The sequence below is a fragment of the Colossoma macropomum genome, unplaced genomic scaffold (assembly GCF_904425465.1).
Source record: "Colossoma macropomum unplaced genomic scaffold, Colossoma_macropomum, whole genome shotgun sequence".
NCBI classification, from domain to species: Eukaryota; Metazoa; Chordata; class Actinopteri; order Characiformes; family Serrasalmidae; genus Colossoma; species Colossoma macropomum.
Window position 1 is genome coordinate 23,827,476 of NW_023494787.1, and position 21,671 is coordinate 23,849,146.

Here is a 21,671-nt window from a genome sequence, read left to right on the forward strand (position 1 = left end):
CTAGATGTTTTTATCTTATTTGTATTTTATTAATATCAAAGTTAATAATAATTGTACCATTACACTAGAGCAGGCCTGGTGAATTAGAACACCTGCTCTAGCACACCAGCTAAACCTGGTAATTAACTGTGTGCTTGAGTAAGAAAATCATCAAACTGTGCAGGTATTGGACTCTTCAGAGTTCTACACCTCAGCACTAGATATAGCCTGCAGCTGCATATGTCACTATGTACTTTCAACACTGCTAGGATGAAGTTTGAGAATCAACTGCAGCAACTGATGAGGCAGCACAAGAATCTCTACACTGTATTTGTAAGTGGCTTCTAAAATAAAGAAGATTATAGTCACTAAGAAGCTTTAAGGCCTATTGTCATGATTTACTTACCTGTGAATTTCTTTTCACACTCTTTACAAAATATGTGTTGGACATGTCACAGACATTCTTTGAAATCTTTTTTTCCCTAATCTGTATACTCTTGTATTTCTCAGACTCCAGAGAGACTCCCCACTGAGGTACAATCTGCTGAATACACTGTACAGCAGTTACTGAAAGCTGGTAGGAAATCTAATAACACTGATTACAAAATGCCCTAAATCAAAAAAAGTTTGTGGGTCATGCTGTCATACTGTTTTTGTCTGTGTGTGTGTTGGAATAGAACAGCAGAAGCTGGAACATGTAACACATTTGCAGGAGGAGCTGAGTAAAGTCCAGGCCACAGATGCTGTGACACTGATGAATGATGAATCTATTATACATATCTTTCATACTTAAGAAAGTATAAGTCTAGATTACACTGACTGGGTAAACACGAACAAATATAAACAACAAACACAAACATTTGATTGGTGATTTGATTGCTGTACTTGTGCTTGATTGTTAAACGACTCTAGAATGTCCACTTACTCTAGTTCAGTTGTTTTGTCAGTTTTTTCTGGACATTCCAAGACAGCTGTAGACTTTAGAATGTTTATGTTTGTTTGTGTATGTCTTGTCTGTGTACTCCTGCCATTAGAGTCACTCAAAAATCTATCCTCCAAGAAAAAGGTATTATCTGCACTTGCTCAGTGAGGCATTTATATAGAATGAATTAATATCGCCAAAATATCGGGTTCTGTTGTTTTCATTTTTTTACATTAATGGTTGCAGTTGCAGAAGTAAATCAAAAGTAAACAGTACAAGATCATCTATTCAGAATTGTTTTTATTTGTTGATATAATACAAAATGTACTAAATGTTTGACTGAATTTCTCCAAAATTCTTAAAAGATGACAAAACTGTCTCTTCTCACATCTGTAATCAACATATTAATAGTAATCAAATTTGATCATACTTCTTTATCAAATATCGAATGTATTACAGCATCTGGTTGGATACTCTGAGAGTTCTTTGGTCTTTAGTAATACCAGTCTGTCTGGTACTATAATTATAACTTTGCACTGACAAAATAGAGCCTAAGCCCAGTCCTGAGAGTATTTACCAACTAGCCATCCTTTAAAAAATCTCTTCGTAATGACATGGTTAACTTGAAATGTTAACTTCTAGTCATACATTCATATACTACATCTTACATGAGTACTGTGACAGTAAAGTCAAAAAGTGCTGTAATCCTAAAATTAATTATTAAAGCATCAGATTATGCAGTTTTGCCCTGTGTTTTTTTTATCTTTTATTCGCAGAGCTATAACAAAAAACTATTTTGACTTCACTGTCCAAGTACTTATGGAGCACGATGTAGATCCTGAATGCTCCAGCTGTAAATGTCATGTTTCTTAAATTTTGTTGAAGGGTAAGAACAAGTCTCCCCTACATTAGCTTTCTTTATGAATACTCTTGAGTTCCATCTTAACATTGACCTTCATAGTTGTTAACAAACCTTAAAACAACTTTCTTTGTCCTACACATTTTCCTGTTCCTCATTCTGTTAATCTGTTGCTTTGAAATTTTCCACTCACACCCAGTCTGTTCTACCTCTCTCAAATCATGCAACTCTACATTCTAATGTTGTTTCGTTTCACTCAAATTGATGTTTTGTTCTAAACCAACTCTGATTCTTTAACCGACCCTGTCTCTTTAATGTCCTTATTCCATTGGCACAGCTAAACCACAGGTGTGGTTGCAGTGTGACATGTCTTGAAGAGTGTATAATTTTCTCTTTCTTGCATGCCATGCTTAAACTTCTGTCTAGGCATGTCGGTTCACTTTACCACACTTGAGAATGGCGCAATATTGACAACTCACTAACACTGAGTTCTGACAAATGCACATACCATATAAACAAACATCTCCAAGGAAGAATTGGTCCAGTAAAAAAAAGTGCAGTTAGGAGCAGCCTCTCAAAATTCAAACACTTGTTTGGCCTGTTGTTGTGTGTTGGTCTATCCAGCAGGGATAAGGTTTGATTTCTATTATAAGGCAGTGTGTGCTGATGCCTTATAAGGGCAGAGTGTGTTGACTGTGGGCTCAGATTGGCACAGTCTGAGGAATATTCCTCCTGCTTCAGTGAGACTCCTCATATTTGAGGTTGTGCAGTTTCCATGGTCTGTTTATGAGTTTTGTGTCTTTTTCACATCAGTGACTGGCACTTTTGTGAGTTTTGTGAGGTCTCAGATCTTTTCGCAGACCGTATGTCCCTCCGCCAAGTTTTGTTATCCAAGGTTATTCCCCATCTGTTGGGAGGTAGAAGGACAGACATGTGAGTGGAACAAGATCAAACTCTCGTCAACCAACACCCCGTTCCCACTAAGAGTGAGTGAGATTCTGTAGCATGCTGGCAGGTATGTAAGGGAAAATAAGGGTTAGAATTGAGAAAATGAAAAACCTGTTTCTTACAAAAGCAATATATTTAGTGAATTGCTGACTGATTGTGATGAGTGATTTTTGAAAATAACTTTCAATAAATTGTCTATTTTTGGTACTATATAAAGAAATCTAATAAATTATAGAAAAACTAAATAATGATAAACCCAGAAATTCAGCCAAACTCAAATATTTTCTTTACACAATTGCTACATTTTCACATTTGAATCACATTCTAAAACTGAACTTCAGTCTAATGAACACCTTATTTCCTCCTAAGGAGGCTGTACTTTTGCCTTGCTTTCCCTCTACTCCCCTCACTGCCCTGCTCCCAGCAGCACTCTTCTCGACTACGATAAAGTACCTCAAAGCGACTGTAGACCTTCTTCTCCTTGCGCATACTCTCTATTCTTTTCAGCAGGCTGTCTCGCTCCTGAGGGTTGACTGGAGTTCGGCCAAACCGGTTCCGGCTCTGGTATCGCTGGGATGAGTCATGATCAGAAACATGATCTTCATTTTCTCCTTCACCACTTCGACACTCTTCAGCCTGTTTAGTCAGTTCCTGTCGGTTCTTCTGGCTGTTTGCAGAAATCTGCTCAAGGATTACCTTAGTGTCATCCCTGAGGTTGCTGCTGAATAGCACAGTCGAGGTAGAAGACTGATAGCGAGATTGGCTGGGTTTATTTATAGGTTTGGGATTTTCAGCTGCTGATGTTGACATCACTTCAGGCTCTGTTTCTTTCCTTTTGGGTGAAGGCTCCTCCACCATTTCTGGAACAGTTTTCATTTGCTTGTCCTCTACAGTGCTTGACACCCCTGCATTCTTTTTATCTCCTTTGGGCCCAAGAATGCCTTTTAGTCTCTGTGTTTGCTTCTTGAGGAAATCAAGAGCCTTAGTGTCTTTGCCTTCTGAGCCTACAGTGTTGAGGGATGTGTTAGAACTGTGTCGATTTAAACTAAGACTTTCCTTGGACTCTGTGCGTGTCATGCTTGATGAACTGAGGCTTCGTGACTTCTTAAGTTCACTCTTTTCAGCATCTGTTGCATCTGTGAGAATATCTTCACCACATGAGGTGCGACGTGAATGAGAAGCTTTGAAAGGTTTCAGTGTATCTTTTTTAAAGAACTTTGGCGAAGGAAAAGGCTTTAGTGACTTTGGTTCCTTAGCTGTCTCCTTCTTTGCTGCTTCTGTGGACTCATCGCTGTGTATTTTGTCTACACTGAGCTCAGATGGTTTCGATTTTGTTGTGACGACTGGGGGCTTTGCAGCAGGATCTGTTTGCATGACGGATGTTGCTGGAGTGGGTTCTGCAGGGGAACCAGATACAGCTGTAACTGTGGCTGTTGTACTTGGTGGGGTATCAGATAGGTCTGGCTTTTTTGGCAGTGGCTCTTGACTTTTGATGACAGACTCTGATCCTGTTTTTGAGTCCCTTCTCTTTGCGGAAAGTTCTTTAAAGTACTGAAGTCGGCTTGCTGGATCATTCACATTCAGAGAAAGGGAGGTCAGTTTTGGCATTGAAGGCTCTGTTTGCAGTGTAGTGTCTCGGTCCACAGACACAGGATCCTTAGGTTCCACCATATTGTCTTTGGTGTCCCTAGCAGGTTCTTCCTCTGGTTTAAAAGTCACCTCTCCTGCTACCAAGCCTTTACTGACTTTTTCATCTGTCTTTTTATGCTTATTCCAATCAAAAGGCTCTCTAGAGAGTGACCTTCTTTTTTCCAAAATCTCTGCTACAATGGAAGAAGTTCTGATCGAGTTGTTTTCATCTTCCTCTTGAAGCTTCCCCCCAGGCTTAACCAGTGTGGAGCTGTGTTGCTCTAGCTTAGAGGAACTGAAGATAAGGGAGGACCGTAGCCGTGAGCTCCTTTGCAGCATTGGGTTGATACGGCTTCTGAATGATTCGTGCTTGGTGATGCTAATCTCCCTAGGCTCCTTTGTATCTGCTTCTTTTTCACTATCTGTTCCTACTGATGTCAGTGATGTAGCTGAAATAGCAGGTTTCATCTGAGAATCTGTTCCAGCAGAACCCCATTCTGCGCTAACATCTCTTTCTTTGTCCCTCTCTGGCAAAATTGGTTTACCAAAGCGAGGCTGAAAATCAAGTTTAGGTTTACTTGGAATATTAATCGATTCTTGTGAGCTGATGCGAATCCCTGGTACCTCTGGAAGGTATTGTCTGCTTTCAGCCTGCTGTTGTGGCTCCTCAAAAGCATCTGTGCCCATAGGCTGTTGTAAGCCTTCTTCCCCAGCATCCTCATAAGCACTAAGGTAGGAATTGATTCTCCAGCTCCGTAATCCCTGCTTCACACTGGGGTCTTGGGATTGTTTTCCCTGCTCTCCAGTGGAGAACATTTGCTTGTGGTCTGGAGGATGCAGTTGAGTTGGTGAGCTCTGACAGGCATACGCTTGGCCTAAAGTGGGCCTTTTCTGGTTTGGTGGTCCATAGTGAGCCATGGCTTGATGCTTGTTTCCTGGATCATGTCTGAGATCTTCAGAGGATAAAACATTTTGACTTCCTGGTGGTTCTAGTTCAGGTGGATACATAGGGTCAGAGTATTGATCTAACTGAGGAAGACCATAGCTCCGAAGGGGATCATACCGCCCATGCCCAGGTTCTGGTCCTGTACCCTCACCTTGATAGAAATGTTGATCTCTCTGGTAGTGTGCTTCCATCTCCTCCAAGTTGTTCATGACACGGTGTTTCATGTATTGTCGAGAAGATGAGTAGCTCTCACGGGTACCTTCAGCATAGCTGTGTCTTTTATAGGCATTCATCTCTAGTTGCTGTGAAGCAATCATTGACCGGCCTTGCTCCAAGAAAGACTGCTGCATTCTGAACTGATGCGAAGCAAATTTGCTGACCTGCATAGCAGCACCTCCAGGCTCAATGGTATGGCGGAACGGGTCATCCCTTCGGAATGGCAATGCAGCGTCAACGCGATCTCCAAACGAGTATGCTGAAAGCTCGGACTGGCGAAGAAATCCTCTGGGATTCCTCAGTGACTGTGTCCTTTTTAACCCAAACTGATTGCTTAAGTAACTACTAGTGCTATCTGTTGGCATAGGTACTAAAGCATTTTCAACAACAAGGGGCTGTGACTGAGCAAAGAGAATACGGAATTCCTCATCAAAAGTGGCCACAAGTTCTCCAAGAAACAGGTGAGCTATGCAGCGGTGTATCTTTTCAAAAGACCACATGAAACTGAAAGAAGAAATTTCAGGAATTAGTACAGTGACAATTATTGCATTTTTAGAGTAAACTAAAATTTTCAGGACTCACCTGTAGTTCCCACTGAGTACTGCTCTGCAATCAGCTAGAAGGAAACGATCCATCACCTGTCCTTTAAATGACTTCCCTGTGCGACAAAAATATGTGATGCCAGCCACAGTCCTCACCCGCATCATCTGTAACACATTTAACAGTATGCAGCAATCTCCATATGAGAAATTATGTCCATAAATACAGCAACAAAAGATAATGTAAGGAATATTATAGCATTATAGTATATTATATATTTAGATACAATCGTATATAAAAGTCTTACATGGATCATATCCAGGTTAACTTTACAGGTGGTCACCATGGCAATAAAGTGATGAGCATTTTGTTCATCCAGAAGAACATAAACAGGCACATGACGTGCAGCAGCATCAAGCAGATCAGCAAAGATATCAACATCTGTAAACATATCCATTACCACTGCAATCACCTGTTGGGCAGAGATAATTATAATTCACTTAGATGTTAAGGTATCAGCAACTGGTCATTTTACAGTCTTAGTATATGACTCATGGTCTAATCCACACCCGTATACATATCTGTATTATTACAGCTTAATTCTCCTGTTCATTCAGTAATTTTTCTGAAAAATGAGATTACTGTATGCTACTAACCTGCTGGGCGTTTTTGATAAGCCGTCGGGCTTGCTCCTTGATGCTGGGCATTTCAGGGTCTGAGGGGTTTACCAATGTTGTGACCTCAGTAGGCCCTACGAAACTGTGATGCCGCAGTGGCCAACCTAGATCCAAACCTGGTGCATCTAAGTCAGAGTGTAGTGGCCAGTAAGTATCTGATGATCCCTCCTGATCCAGTTCACGATAAGGCAGCTCTGGTACAGATGAAACACTCTGTGGCAACTGCACGGTATTTTTAATGTGCTCAATCTCTGGCCTTGACAGGAAGTCAACAACATTAGCATTTTGCAGGAAGTTATAGTATCCGTCAATGTCGTTCTCCACCAGAGCATCTATAGCCAGTCTGTACTCCTCCCTATAATGCGGTGGCAAATAATTGGGATCCAGAGGGTTGTCTCCCACTGAAGAACACTGAGAACGATGGGCCATGATGGAGCCGGGGGCACAATCTAAGGAGAAACATAATAACGTTCATTTTTAGCACTAAAGTGATTCATGACTGAACAGTTTTTATCCACTGTCTCCAAGGAGCCCAACAAAATCCTAACTATCATAAACTGGTGTGCACATTTAAAGCCACCTCAGCTTTAGCTATGGTATTACAGTTTTATATATATTTTGATTCACTCTGGTCCACTGTGGACATATGAAATTTCTACTGGATGTGCGATTTGCCAGCTGATAACCCCTGAACAGGGTCAAAGCTCCAATATGTTATAGAAAGCCAATGTGTGATTGTTTGCATGTGTTTGTACTGTGAATATCACCATGGAAACATGGTTTAAGGGTTTAGAGTGACTCACTGTGGGTAAGAGAAGGAGAGTCATGAAGGGACAAAGAATGAGGAAATTAGAGGGAAGAGTGGCTGAATCTGAAGAACTTCACTATTTTTTGATGCAAAAAAGTAGAAGCGAATACATAGACTCTTCCTAGCAAAGCTATGGAAGGAAAGCATTAATAAACAATGCATCTTTAATTGAGACAACAAAGAGTGTTGATGCTTACACTATTAGCAGGTTCAGTAGGGCCAGCGTTGTTTGCTGTGTCATAGTTTTCCAACACTAGAAGGCTATCACAAAGATCATAATTTTCTCAGCTGGACAGCTTAAATAAAATGTCAAAACCATTTAAATTTTACTTTCATTTATATGGTTCATGGAAATGTTGCTTCATGAAATACCCTACATCTTTAACTCCTTAACAGGCTAGGGCCTGTTAACAGGCCAAGTTTTATTACACACTTTTATAAGCTAAAAATAACTCAACCAGTTTGCATTGAAGTCCCTGTAGTTACTGAATAATAAGCCTGGGATTTTAAGGGGTTAATGTAAATGTCTGTGTATTTAGGCAGCAATAAAAAGATGCCTGAACATAGTGGCTGGTATTCTCAGTAGTGACTCCACAAAATGATGTGTCTCTCAGCAAGCATGCACAAGCCTGGGCATGACTCATTTCATGTTTCCTGAAGTTTCAACAATGCAGGTTGGTGTAGGTATACTAAAGGGTGACTGATAGCTTACCCTGATACATTATTACATAGTTGAATTACTCCTAATATTGACAATAACATATACTAGTGAGTTCTCAATCACTAGTGCCATTTAGTGGCTTTCAGATTGTTTTATTAAGGCGGTTCTCAAAAAACAGTAATATCTCATATTAAAAACTTTGGGGAGCAGACCAACTGCACACTACACAAGCCAAAGCTTCTTACTGGATGACACATACAATATAGACTGAGAAATATATAAGTGAATCTAAACAACTATAGTAGCCCGGTCACAATAATTTTAGCTGACACTTAATGTGTAATTGTGATGAACAATTTTATTGTCTTGTTTATTGTATGCAGCTATTAAAGTGCAAATCTAAAGCGTTCAAATTGCCTGCTTAGCTATCCTGCTTTCTAGCGTGTGATACTTAGGCTATGTTCAGACTGCAGGCAAATCAGATTTGTTTCTCAAATCAGATCTTTTGAGAGGACTGTCTGCACTGTTATTTGCAAGTGATCTGACTGGATTTGTATCTGTAAGGGGAAACAAGTATTCAGACACTTTTGTTATTGTTGTGTAATACACTTCCAGTGCATAAATGTACACATATAATGTCTTTTGATTTAACTTATAATATGTATATTATAATTATACATACATAATATATAATGTTATATTAAACAGTATGCATTCTTAAGCATAAACAAATTTATGTTTAAAAATGAAACTGATAGGGTAAAAAGCATTCAGACACCACAAATTAATAACATTAATACTGTGCTGCAAACTTGTTGACAATTACAGAATTGAGATGTCTGCAGTAAGACGTAATCAGCTTTTTGCAGCATTGTGGTTCAATTTTGGCCTATTCACCTTTCCAAACTCTCCACATTGTACAAACCATCTTCAGTTCCCCACTGTTACAAGGTTTCATCCCACAATTTCAAAATCCTCCATAAAATTTCCATGGGATTTAAGTCAGGAGATTGGCTAGGCCGTGCACCCACCCTCACCTTTTTCAGGAACCAGTCTCAAGATTTTTGGCTGTATATTTGGGGTTGCTGTCTTATCGAAATGTCCATCTTCTCCCCAGTTTGAGTTTCCTGGCTGAAGAGATCAAATTCTCCTCTGAAACGTCCCCGTTAATCACTCCATTTGTTTCTGCCAATGACATATAATGCCCTAGTACTATTTGCAGCTCCATATCATGATGCTCCCACTTCCATACTTAACCTCAGAATCGGTGTTCTTTTTTAAGCAGAGGAGTTTTGCTTGGGGTGTAAGAACAGGAGACGACTGCAGTGCAGTTCACTCCTTATTGTTCTCAGTGTAACTGTTGTCCCTGCAGCCTTCAGATCATCCTCAGAGTCTTTTCAAATACCTGCCGGCTACCTTCCTTAGCATTAGTCTGAGAGCAGGTTATGAAATCTTGTATGGCACACCTGTCTGGGGTTGATTAATTGAACTTTTCACTTGCATATTAACTGAACTGACTGTACTAAAAGGGATGTTTGAAGGGGAATTCCACCGATTTTTCAAAATTTCTGTGTAATTCAAACACTAAGATGTGACCAACCAATCAGATCTGATGTGAAATGGTGCATTGTAGAGAAACATACCAACTCAGATTCTTCACAGTGGTAGTGAAAGGAACCAGGGGCTACAACACAAATATAGCCATTTTATTTACTATGCAAAACCACCAGTGAACCAACCTTTGTCTTCTGAGTCTCAATATGCAATGATGATGGTAAAATAGTGCTAAATCTGAAAAAACACATTTTTATGGTTTCTGTTTTTTGCCTTACAACAACACCCCGCACTTAAAAATGTTTTAATATCATCATGAGATCGCGAGTTCGATCCCTGGTGATGCTACAGCCATCCGTAGCCGGGAGTCCGAGAGAGCACAATTGGCCTCGCTCTCTCTGGGTGGGTAGGATGGCCCCTCCTTCTCCCCCCATCACTCAGCGCGATGCTAGTCAGCGCAGGCGTCTGTTAGCTGACGTAACAGATCTGGCGGTTGGCGCTTTCCTCCGAGCGCGTTCGGCTGTCCGGTGACGTTGCGTGAGCGGCAGTTCGAAAAGAAGCGGTGGTTGGCTTCACAGGTCTCGGAGGAAGCCTGTGTTAGCCTTCACCCTCCTAGCGTTGATAGCATCGTGTGATTGGGGTAGTCCTAACTAGCGGGTGGAATTGGAGACGACTAAATTGGGGAGAAAATCGGGTAAAAAAAAAAAAATAATAAAATAAATAAAAAAATGTTTTAAGCCAAAACCTTTTATTAAAACTATCCTAAAACAATATCTCATGCATCAGAGGTCATATTTGTAACCATTCTATGTAATAGCTTTCTCTGATGTAGGTTTTAGAGAGTGTCTTTGGAATGGCACATCAAACTGCTCATAATGATTTTCCTTACATCTTACTGACTGAATTGTGCAGAAATTTTGAAATATCAGTGGAATTCCGTTTTAAGGTCTTTTGTTATGACTCTGTAGCTGTTTTATAATCGAGTATTGTTTAATAATGTGGAATGTGGTTCCTGAGTACTTTAGGAAGTTTCTTCACCATGTTTCCTGCTTATGTGAATTTTTCCCCAACCAACAGCAACATATTTTATGACACCAGATTGCACGAGAACATTTTTCAGGATTAAAATCTAGAACTTAATTTATTGTTATGTAACTTTTTCATCTATATACAATATAATAATATATATAGCGTCTGAATACTATTTTCCCAATCAATTTTGTTTCTTAATTTATGCTTATGAATGCATACTTTTTGCACATATTTATAAGTACACATATAAGTCAAACGACATTATGTATGTAAATGTTATGTGGACATATGCACTGGAGGTTAAACAATACAAACAAAAGAGTCTGAATACTCTTTTCCCCCTCAATGTACCTTAACAACCCAATTTTAATAGTAAACCCCAATTAATATAATAAATGTGACCAAGGCACATAACCACCAACCAAGTAAACCAAGTTAAATCAGTTAACTAATTTATGGCAACTGTAAGATTAATTTTACATTACTCACTTATTTTCATGACATGACCTGTTGCATTTTATAGCACAGTGTATTGGGAAAATGCTGAGTCAAGGGTTACTGCTTTTATCCTAAGGGTTTGTTTAATCTGCTATCCAAGACTAGTCATACAGTAAGTCATAATTTCACTTTATACATACAATTACATTAGAAAATATTATTAATAAAAAAAATAATAGACATGACAAGCTCTAACTACTATTTTTTATTTCTTATGAATACCAGCACTACCAAGATCTGGTGATTTTTTGTTATTTGCTCTAGATGGGAAGAAGACGACATATGTTAATAAATATAGCACACTTTCACAACCATTTAAAGATGCTTCCCAATTATAAACAGGCAAAAAATGCAAAATATTTGCATTTGATAAGCTCCCTTGTATAGATTATAGAGGCAAATACGTATCAAGTATTTTGGTACTGCCATAACGTACCAATGTTTTGGTCCATCTATCTGACTTGTACTCATTGTTCCTTTTTCCTGGTACAGATTTTCCTTATTTGGCAAACACAATCATGAGTTTGCGGTTCCTCTTAACTGATTAAAAAAAGTTCTCTTTTTAGAATCTTTCAATCGTCATCGCTGTCCAAAAAAACAAAAACAAAACCAAATGATATTTCCAAAGCTGTAATTTCACAGGAGAAGGCAAAAACGTCCTTTAGACAGTTCATATATAGAGATTCTATCCCCAGCAATTCTGGAGCATTTCTGTTAGTCCATTCATCATGAAAGTGTAACGCAATGCAATGGGTAGGTGCTGTGTTCAAAGTATGTAGAAAAATAGAAATAAAATAAAGGAGATACTTTTTGGGCAAGAATAACGTTGCTTTAGGAGTGTATTAAAGTTTATAATTAATTACATATTAAGTTTACTTTTATATAGTAGTATTGTAATTTACCTGGGAGACACTTAAGTATTTGTCATTGTCTAAAAGAATATACTTAAGATTAGCTGTGGTTAATGTCTACCTACGGTGGTTTTGGTAATAAATATTGGTATTTGGCTTATTCAGCACTAAAATATTCATGCCTGGCATCAGAATTATAACTTTGTGAACTCTGTGAAAGTATAACAGCAAAATGAATTCTGACAGGAAGTATACATTGATACTGCAAACCATGTTTGATCTTGGTTTTGGGCTTCAGAAACAGTATTTACAACAGTATTGTTTGCTCTGTTTTTTTTGTTTTTTTTTTTCAAAACAAGAGATTATATGACTTGCATTATGTGCCATAAATGTCCTCCTTGACATTAAGAGCAAAATCACTTGTTACAGTGACCACTGGGGAGTCCAGGTTACATGAATATAACTAAAGATAAGTTAGCCATAGGTACAGCAGGGGTGGGCAATATGACAATATCTTGTTGTTTGTGATAAATTATGTCACAATACACTTTTCTGGGCATATTTTGGATATTGCCAGTACTTAAAGAACACTACCAAACTACATGTTTTACAAAGTAAGCAAAATTAGGCTTGTTTAATTGGATTATGTGCCGTGAAGTTTTTAATAATTTGAATAAAGATCATTATCATAATCACAGTATTTTATATGTGACACTACAGGTTCTATTTTGTCTATTCCAACTTATTAAATCTTTAAAACATAGGAAATATCGTGATGCATATTGTGTATTGTGAAAATGTCTTGACGTCTCTTGATATAATACTTTTGTCATGTTGCCCAACCCTAATGGCTAGTGAATAACATTTTGGCATCTTTAAAAATGTATATTTACTTTTGATGCATATGACAAGCCTCTCCAACATGTGATATTCTTTGAATAAAGTAATCCTTCTTTTTTTGGTCATTCTTTCCTCTGACTCCATCCAGGAACTAGTACTCTGTCGCTCTTAAAATTTCATTGCAAAGTTTCGTTGCCACACTTGGTACTGGTACAACAGTGCTGTCTACTACATATTTGACTACATTTTTAGAGATCTTGAGCAGTCTCTACTGTTTTCCAAGTTACTGTAAAAATTCTAGTTGTATATCGACATTTTAGAGACTGCTTTGTCTACAGTTTAGCCAAGGCCTGTTATTTCCAAACCCTTTCCCTGATCTATGCCTCTGTTAACTTTGCCCTGGAATTATTTTGTCTTCACAGAGTTTCAGGCCTTGCTTAAATAAAATGCAAACACATGCCATAATAGAGTTTGCAAGATTTGTTTTAACAAGTAAAAAACATGACCCATAATGTTAATAAATCATACCATGTTAGTCTTCACGTAGTTATGACTGCACTCTCAGCAATAGGCAAATACTGACCGAGGCCCAAAGAGGACATGAAAAACATTCAGCACATGGTGTCATTCTCTACTTACACCTTAACCTAAAGAGTGAACATACTTTTAAATCAGACAGTCATTACTGCTAACCTGATGTCTGCTATAGTTATGCAATACATTAGAAGTGCATGAGGAGACAGAAGGACTAAATATCAAAGTCCTAAAAGATAAGATTTCAAGCCTCTGCATTAACGTTTACTGTAGGATTGTATATTATTACATTACGGGTATCAGGGACAGTAAATTAGTATTGAAAAGGTTCAGAAAACGATTTTATAACCTGGATGAAAACTTCAAAAGCGCTGTCTTCTCATCATCAAACGAGCGAAATCTCCTAAAAGGCAGAAGACTCGTCCACCAGACCACATCTTATTTGTACAAGACGTTTTATGATAAATGTATTTAATTTACTATCATTACAATACACGGTAGGGATCTGTTCAGTCCTTTGTCAAACAAATGATGAACCCTGCCTTGTTAATCAGCAAAACACGCCCATAAACTTTTTCCACTGTGTCTGTGTAGCGCTTTTGTTGCAATTTACGTTCGAATAAATGTATGGTACACGAGCCCGGCCGCCTTCTAAATGATTTAAAGTGTTTTGTGGCCTGAATCGTATTCAGATTACTGCACGGAAAGTGTCTACAACGCCAACCGTTAATGTTTTTTTATTTCGGATGAAGAACTTTAAGGTGTGCGGGTGGAAAACCTTCTTAGATTCTTCTTACCTTTGAGTCTTAAACAAGGCGGTCTGAGCAACTTTATCTTCTCTGTGGAAATACTCCTTTTCCCCCTCTCCACCGACTGTGTCCGCGCCGCGTTACATTCCTGCTGCTGGGAGAGACCCCACCCTGCACTAATTCAGCTTTGAGGCGAAAACCAGCCCCGGCAAAACCTGTTCGAGCTCGGCTGAAGCCCGTCCGTCCGTTTATGCCCCGTAAAGATAACACTGCTCAGCACGAAGAGAGAGCTGCTCTTCCCGTCTTTGAATTTTTAAACTCCTCCCAACTTTCCCTCAGCGTCAACGTTCAAAGCGGCACTGAACCGTCAGGACGAATCCAGTCCTAACCTAAAACCAAAAGCCATACGACACGGAAAGGCGCTCTTCATTTTTTCCAGTAGTCTTGGTTTAGGGCTTTCCTCTCACGTCCTCGCAAATAGGGCACACAATTGTACTTCGGGAAAGTACTCCATATCCCAGATTGCCCTGCTTCAGAGCTTCCTCTGTGTGGTAGGATGGTGGAAGGACAGTTGGTGGACAGTAAAACACACAAAGCCATGACCCTGAAACTCCTGGTTCACACCTTAAAATGCGTTAATGAGAGCTGCAGTTAATGATTTAAGGTTGTAACCACCATCTACGCTAAATAAGTCTACAGGATATTTGTTTTTGCAATGGAAAAAAGAGTACAGTTTTATTGAAACTGACCTTTAGGAAGTTTATATACTGCTCTCTACATCATGTGGAAGTTTTTATTGTAGGCCTACTAGGTCTCTTCATTTTTAGCCAGTTATTTCTCTCTGACTTGGTCTCTCTTTTTCTTTTTTCCTCTCTTTGTGTCTCTCTTTGTATCTTTACTCTCTCACACTTTCATTACTGTTCTGTCCATGTCTCTCTTTGTATCTCTCTCTCTCTCTCTCTCTCTCCCTGCATGCTAATGTACTAATATGATAAAGCATGCTGATTGCCCTCATGTAAATGTCATACCTTACTACATGGGTGGAGTAAGACGGGACATTTAGACACACCCTGCCCAAGAAAAGTCATTAGAGTGTTCACATATTTTCATAGATTGTATCTCCACACACAGAATCATCTTTCTGATAAGGACACAGTACACAAGTTATAAGTTTTAGTAGATTTATTCATGTTTATAACTCATCCTTTGTGTATTTGAATGACATACACATGTAATTTGTGTGTGTGTGTGTGCTTTTGGCTAAGCAAGATCTCAGGTAAGGGAGGGGGATGAGGAAGGGTGCGGCTTTTGAAAGAATGTGCCAGTACGGCTGAAGGAGTCACATTCACCACACCCAACACATACTCACTCTCTACACAAACATACACACACACACACACACACACACACACATACATGTTTTTTCTGTGTACACAAGGTGACACCATAAATGCTGTGTACACTCATACAGTCACTTATTGCCATGTCAGAAACTCATTATACAGAATACACTGTATGTGTGTTAATGCATTTAAGGTGTCTATTTGTCAACATATCTGCACATTCATAAAACCAGGCATCCACATACTCATGTTCTGCTTCACTAACTTCTGATTCAGATTCATACTAACCTTGGTTATTCATACTAACCTTGGCTACTGGTCTAGACTTGATACCACGAACATAAAATTCAGCCTGAGGAAAAATCTCTTGCACAACAGAACAATGTGTGAGTGTGTTGTTGGGTTATGTGGAGGTAAGACTGAAAGGAAGAGGAAGTTTGTTCTTCTACAGAGAAATAGGCTATATATACACTCTTGTTATACAAGAAACTGTTTATGCCTTTAAGCTTTCAGTCATATGGAAAAGTTTGGGCGCCCCTCGTCAAAAGACCTGTTATGTTAATTTGTGAAAATAAGTACACATCCTACACACAGCACACTTCTGCACATTTTAATGCACAGTGACTGTTTATGTGCTGAACTTAACATATTGGAGAGAAACGATAAAACATAAAATGTGTCCTGTGCAAAAGTTATGGCACATTTTATATTTTATGTTTTATTTTTTCCAATATGTTAGCAAAAAATAGAAACTGTGCACTAAAAATTTCAGAATAACAGCTAATTTAAGTTTGTTTCCTGTAGAAGAACAAAGTTACGACTTACAAAACTTAAATTGTCCATACAGGAAATCAACAAAACATGTAAATTGACTTTGAAAATTGTATTTGTTGTTGAATTAAAAAGCAGCACCATTCAGGTAAAGGATTATATCATTTGAAAGGCCTTAGCAATTTATATTGAAGAGCAAAGTCATTAGTGAGTCTGGCTGCATATTGTTAAACAGCTGAATTATCTCTGTAAGGTTTGAACTCTGAGCTGGGTATAAAGGGTGCCCTCTCTGCATTTGTCATAGACTCCACTGAGTGCTCCCACCCACAACTTCTCTTCCGGCTGTAATATTACACCTGTGTATCATGTGACATATGGTCCGTTCCCTCCTGGATGGACATGCAGACTTTCTTGATCTGAATGCAAAGCTACTGAGCAGAGCCTCAGTTTCTGCTTTGTGCTTTTATCTAGGATAGATTTCGCTCTTCAACAGTCAGTCTTGTTTAAATCCTCTGTGATTCAATTCTATATTTAGGGTATTTATCAGAGATGCACAGTGACATCACAATCATATTGGTATTGACAGATAATTGTAAATATATCAGCATTGGATGGACAATTAGATTTTGACTGATATTTCAAACTGATGTTTGATGATGTGCTTATTGTACTCTGGAAGAACAGATGAAACACCTCTATTTTATGAATTTCACTGCATTTGTAATCCCATAGAAGTAAATGTTACATTTCTCTGGATTGCTAATTCAGGTAGATTTAATCTTATTTTGTACATTTTATTTATTGGCATCTGCAGATGTGAACAGTGCTCAGAAGTAGTATTGGGATACGTCTACCTTTTTTTACATTTTTCATTTCAATATGTGTTATTTAGTTAAATATTTATTTATATATTTAAGATTTCCATTATTTTTTATTTAATATTTAAATATTTGTTAATGCATTGTGGAAATTGTGCTTTACCATATTCAAAAGTGCATCGTTTCAGCTATACTATGATTTATCAATCAATATTTTTAGTCCAACTGAGCAACAGCAAACTAGAAGACCTTCACATAACCACTATTTCACCTCAATCAAATAAATGTTAGGACATTAATCCGATGTCCTAACATTTATGCATTTTCAAACCAGAGATCTCCAATGTACCATCCAACACACCCGACTCTGAACATCATTAACATTCTGAAAGATAGAGAAAGTTCAAAAACTGAGATCACTTGAACACTGAGTTTAATTAATTGTACAAAAAATATTGTCTCTTGGTAATAAAATATTTGTGAGCAAGATTTCAGATGTGCTGAAAATTCCAAAATCAAATGTGTAAAATGTGAAGTGGTGGAAAGAGGACATGTTCAAAACCTGACATGCTCTGACCATCCAAAAGAGAACATCCCACAAGCCTGGCTGAGCATCAATTGTGCAAACTTCTGCACTGTGTGCCTAGAAGACTTCAAGCTGTCATCCAAACGAAGGGATGTGCAACAAAATACTGACCTAAATAAATTACAAAACACTGACCTACATAAAGGAAAAAGACACTAATGGTTGTCCCTCCAATATTTTAGTACTTTTACTTGCCTTACTTTGGTTTTCAGTTAATTACCAGGATGATACTGAGTTTCAGTTAGCAAACGTGGTTGTTATTGCTGGTTGTTATAACTTTTCTGATGGATACAAATGAATGAATTATATATTTATGTAAAAAGGTAATAATAAACAAGATATAAAATGTGTCTTAAAACTACTTTTGAGCACTGTACATGAAAAATGTCAATTATCTGCATCAGCCCACAACTTACATATTGGTGCATCTGTAGTATTTATGTGGTTTTGTGCAATATGATAATAATATTCATTATGAAATCTGTAAGTTAGGTACATCATTACTGTCACAGAAGACTGCCAATGTGGTGCAGCTGCTTTAAACAAATTCATTAGCAATGCAAATACATGTTCATGTTGTTGTTACTGTTGTTCTGCTGCACTACTGTACTGCAGCTTTAATTTGAAGTGAAGTTTCTGGTGCTGTCAGAACCTGAAAATTGGCATGTTTTCGGGTTCATTTTGCCTCCAGAACCAAAACAGACTAAAACATAACTTGTTTTTATAGTTGGCCAGCAACAAGTGAAGGGAAGATCAGGAAGCTACTGGAGTAAATGTACAAAAATGTCTCTTATTTTAAACTTTTTTTTTTCATTAATTTTCTGATGCCCAATCTCATAGTCGTAGCTGTTACTGTAGTATAATTGATATTTTCTTCTCTTATCGCTGAACAGGTTATCAACACATCCAACCATCCAACAATTGTTGATTAGATACTGCAAACTGCAAAACCTGTCCTGTAGTTTTCAAATAGTGATAAACCATATGAAACTGTAATCATTTCAGTGATTCATGCTGTGACAGGATGCTTTTCAATTTAAGTAAATGAATTTTAAAAAGGGCAACATTCCTTGATGATGCTACAACAGGCCACAAAATAAATAAATAAATAAATAAATAAGCTGATTCAAGGACTAGAAGTCTCTGTCAGGAGGTCTGTCATTACGGCTGGAAGCTGTTTCACTGATACAAGTCGGACAAGAACTCTTCTCCTGTTCAGGTGTGTGACACCGGTCTATCTAAGTAATGGAGGTAATTACATCGTTTTGAAATAATTACTACTTACATGAACTGCATGCCTTGTAAGAAGTCGATGGCTAAGATGCGTATGCAAGAAAAAGGGTACCTTTGATGCTTTTTAATGTCAGACCAAAATAAACATTATACTCAGCTCAGCACCACTTGTCTGCAATTTTTAAGTAGTCATTATATATGACTGGGGAGAATTACAAAATGCATTCCAGTAGTCCTGCAGAGACGAAACAGAAACAGAAATTCCTGTTGTACGCACACAAGTTTTAATGTGCCCAAGAAAACTGCCCCATGATTGATTTCATTCATTGTTGTACCTATGTATGTCTGTCTAGATGTTATGCAAGTCTGGATGTTATGAGGTATTCATTCATTACCATAACACAGTAAACCTAACCGGTTAAACCTGCTTGTTTGTGCAGTATTTCACTGTGCTTGCTGTTCAGCATAGTCTCTTTGCAGTGACAGTGCCCTACCCTGCTAGAGGGCATGCCTTAATTCACTTTTTCCTCTTGTCTAGTAATCTAAGCACACAGTAACACCCACAACAGCAGGTGGCCTGTGTTCTGGCTCTCAGAAAGATAGCATTAAGCCTCATAGCTTCTTATTATTGAGACCTGCCCATCACTGATTAACAGGTAGTGCAAGTCCTTCTGGGCACAGTAGCCGTTTAGGTAATATTACTGGATGGAACTGAAATGTGAGAGGATTGGTATGCATGTATGCAGGTGAGACTCTATCAGGAGATACAGTCAGACAAAACCTCACACAAAGTAAAAATTAAGCAGACTTGTACATCAAGTTCAGATTTTTTTCTGCCCAAGCAGCTGAACCATGTTACTATAAATTTCCTGATAAGCCATATCAGTTATAACATCTTCCTCTGTTATCAGCTATCAGGACTTACAACTATTATAACAAATTGAGTCCTTTTGTATGACCCTATTCCTACTTCACTTTGATTTTTGATTGTGTGCATTCAAAGCAAGTGCTTTTTCCTGATGCTTTTAAAACTGGCCTGGCGAAAACTCACATGAAAAAGAGTGGCATGGATCCCTCCATATTCAATGATTTTAGACCCATTTCAAACCCTTTTTAAATAACGTTTTTTGAAGAAGTGTTTTTTAAATAATTAATTGTGTATCTAGGCTCAAACCCATTATTTGAGAAATAAATAAAAAAATTGTTTTTGTTCTAGCCATAGTACTAAGACAGCATTGGTCCATGTTGTGAATGACCTCAGGATTAGCGCTGATGCATAAAATCCCTCTGTCTCTGTCTTACTGGTTCTTAGTGCAGCTTTCGACACAGCTGATCACAAGATTTTCCACCATCTTAAAAACTGTGTAGACCACACAGGCATGGTTTTGGAATGATTTAAATCATATTTAATTTTATATTTATATTTTAATTTTCATATTTATTATGCTACTAAACTGTGGAACTCAATTTCATCTTTTATTAGGCAGGCAAATTCAGCATACACTTCTAAGAAACATTTGTAAATGTGTGTTTAATTTATCTTTTAATCAAAATTCTACCTTTCTGTATTTATCTTTTTTAATTTGATCTGTGCCATTGCTTCATATCATTTTAAATTAATAGTCAACATTTATTTGTTTCACTTTTTTCCTTATATTATAGTTACCGAACAGTAACTATAATAAAAGATATCAAACTCAAGTCTAATTTCTTCAATTACTGTTAAACTTAATCACTTGTCTGCTCTACAAGTAGTTATTATTATTATTAGTAGAAGTAGTAGTAGTACTAAAAGTAGTAGTAGTAGTACTAGTAGTAGTACAAATAGTAGTAGTAGTAGCAGCAGTAGTAGTAGTATTATAGTTGCCTATTGAGTTTTACCTGGTTGCTTGTTATCGAGTTTAGTTTATATGAGGTAAAGAAAAGGGGATAGGCTACATAGCACTAAGTTACAAGCTGACAAGCCAACTATTAAAAAATAAGAAAGTAGACAGATAGTGAGAGTGTGAACAAGCAAAAGAGATAGAAATAACATTACTGACACCCCTTTGTATTCTTTGTTTTCATACTTCTCTTCAGTATCACATATCACAGAAATGATCACACCAGTATCGGGCATATGTTACTGTATTAAATAAGTTAATATCAGTGAAACAGTCACATAGTGTTGATCATAATTCAATTCCTGAAAGTGTAGATGGAAATTAAGAGGTGGCAGCTCAGTAGAAAGCCAGTCAGGTGAGTTCTGGTAAATTTATGTTTAATAAAAATAATGTGATACTAAATACAGACAAGGAGAGAGAGAGAGAGAAAGAAGCAAGAATTGACTGGCAGGGCTGAAGAAGCAGGACTGATGGAGGTTAGTAATCAAAAAGAAAGCATGTGAGAGTGTTAAAGCTTTCAGTTGAAATGAATACTGAATTTGTGGAAAAGTTATTCTCTTACTATATACTCATTTGTGAGAGTAAATAAAAATGTCTTTGAGATATTTGTGCTGTCAGATGTCACCATGACCATGAAATTCCATCCTAGGTTATTAAACATGTAAGCGCAACTACAGAACAAAATCACACTCTTTCTGGTTGCACCAACTGAGACTGTACCAATGTGTAATATGTGTATTTGAATAACATAATTAGGACCTGCAGCTTATCTAAGAGAGAGGAGGTAGCATTGC

General features: G+C 37.8%; 1 protein-coding gene across 1 annotated transcript; it reads right to left on the reverse strand.

Moving 5' to 3' along the window:
• Positions 1 to 1,184: 1,184 nt before the first annotated feature.
• fam83hb (family with sequence similarity 83 member Hb) lies at positions 1,185 to 15,204 on the reverse strand. The gene is made up of 7 exons (XM_036566580.1): positions 14,993 to 15,204; positions 14,292 to 14,867; positions 6,696 to 7,165; positions 6,347 to 6,511; positions 6,082 to 6,206; positions 3,162 to 6,003; positions 1,185 to 2,667 (listed from the first exon to the last, which is right to left on the reverse strand). Exons 3-7 carry the CDS (start codon positions 7,143 to 7,145, stop codon positions 2,647 to 2,649), a joined length of 3,603 nt encoding a protein of 1,200 aa, XP_036422473.1. The 5' UTR covers positions 7,146 to 7,165; positions 14,292 to 14,867; positions 14,993 to 15,204; the 3' UTR covers positions 1,185 to 2,646.
• Positions 15,205 to 21,671: the final 6,467 nt, after the last annotated feature.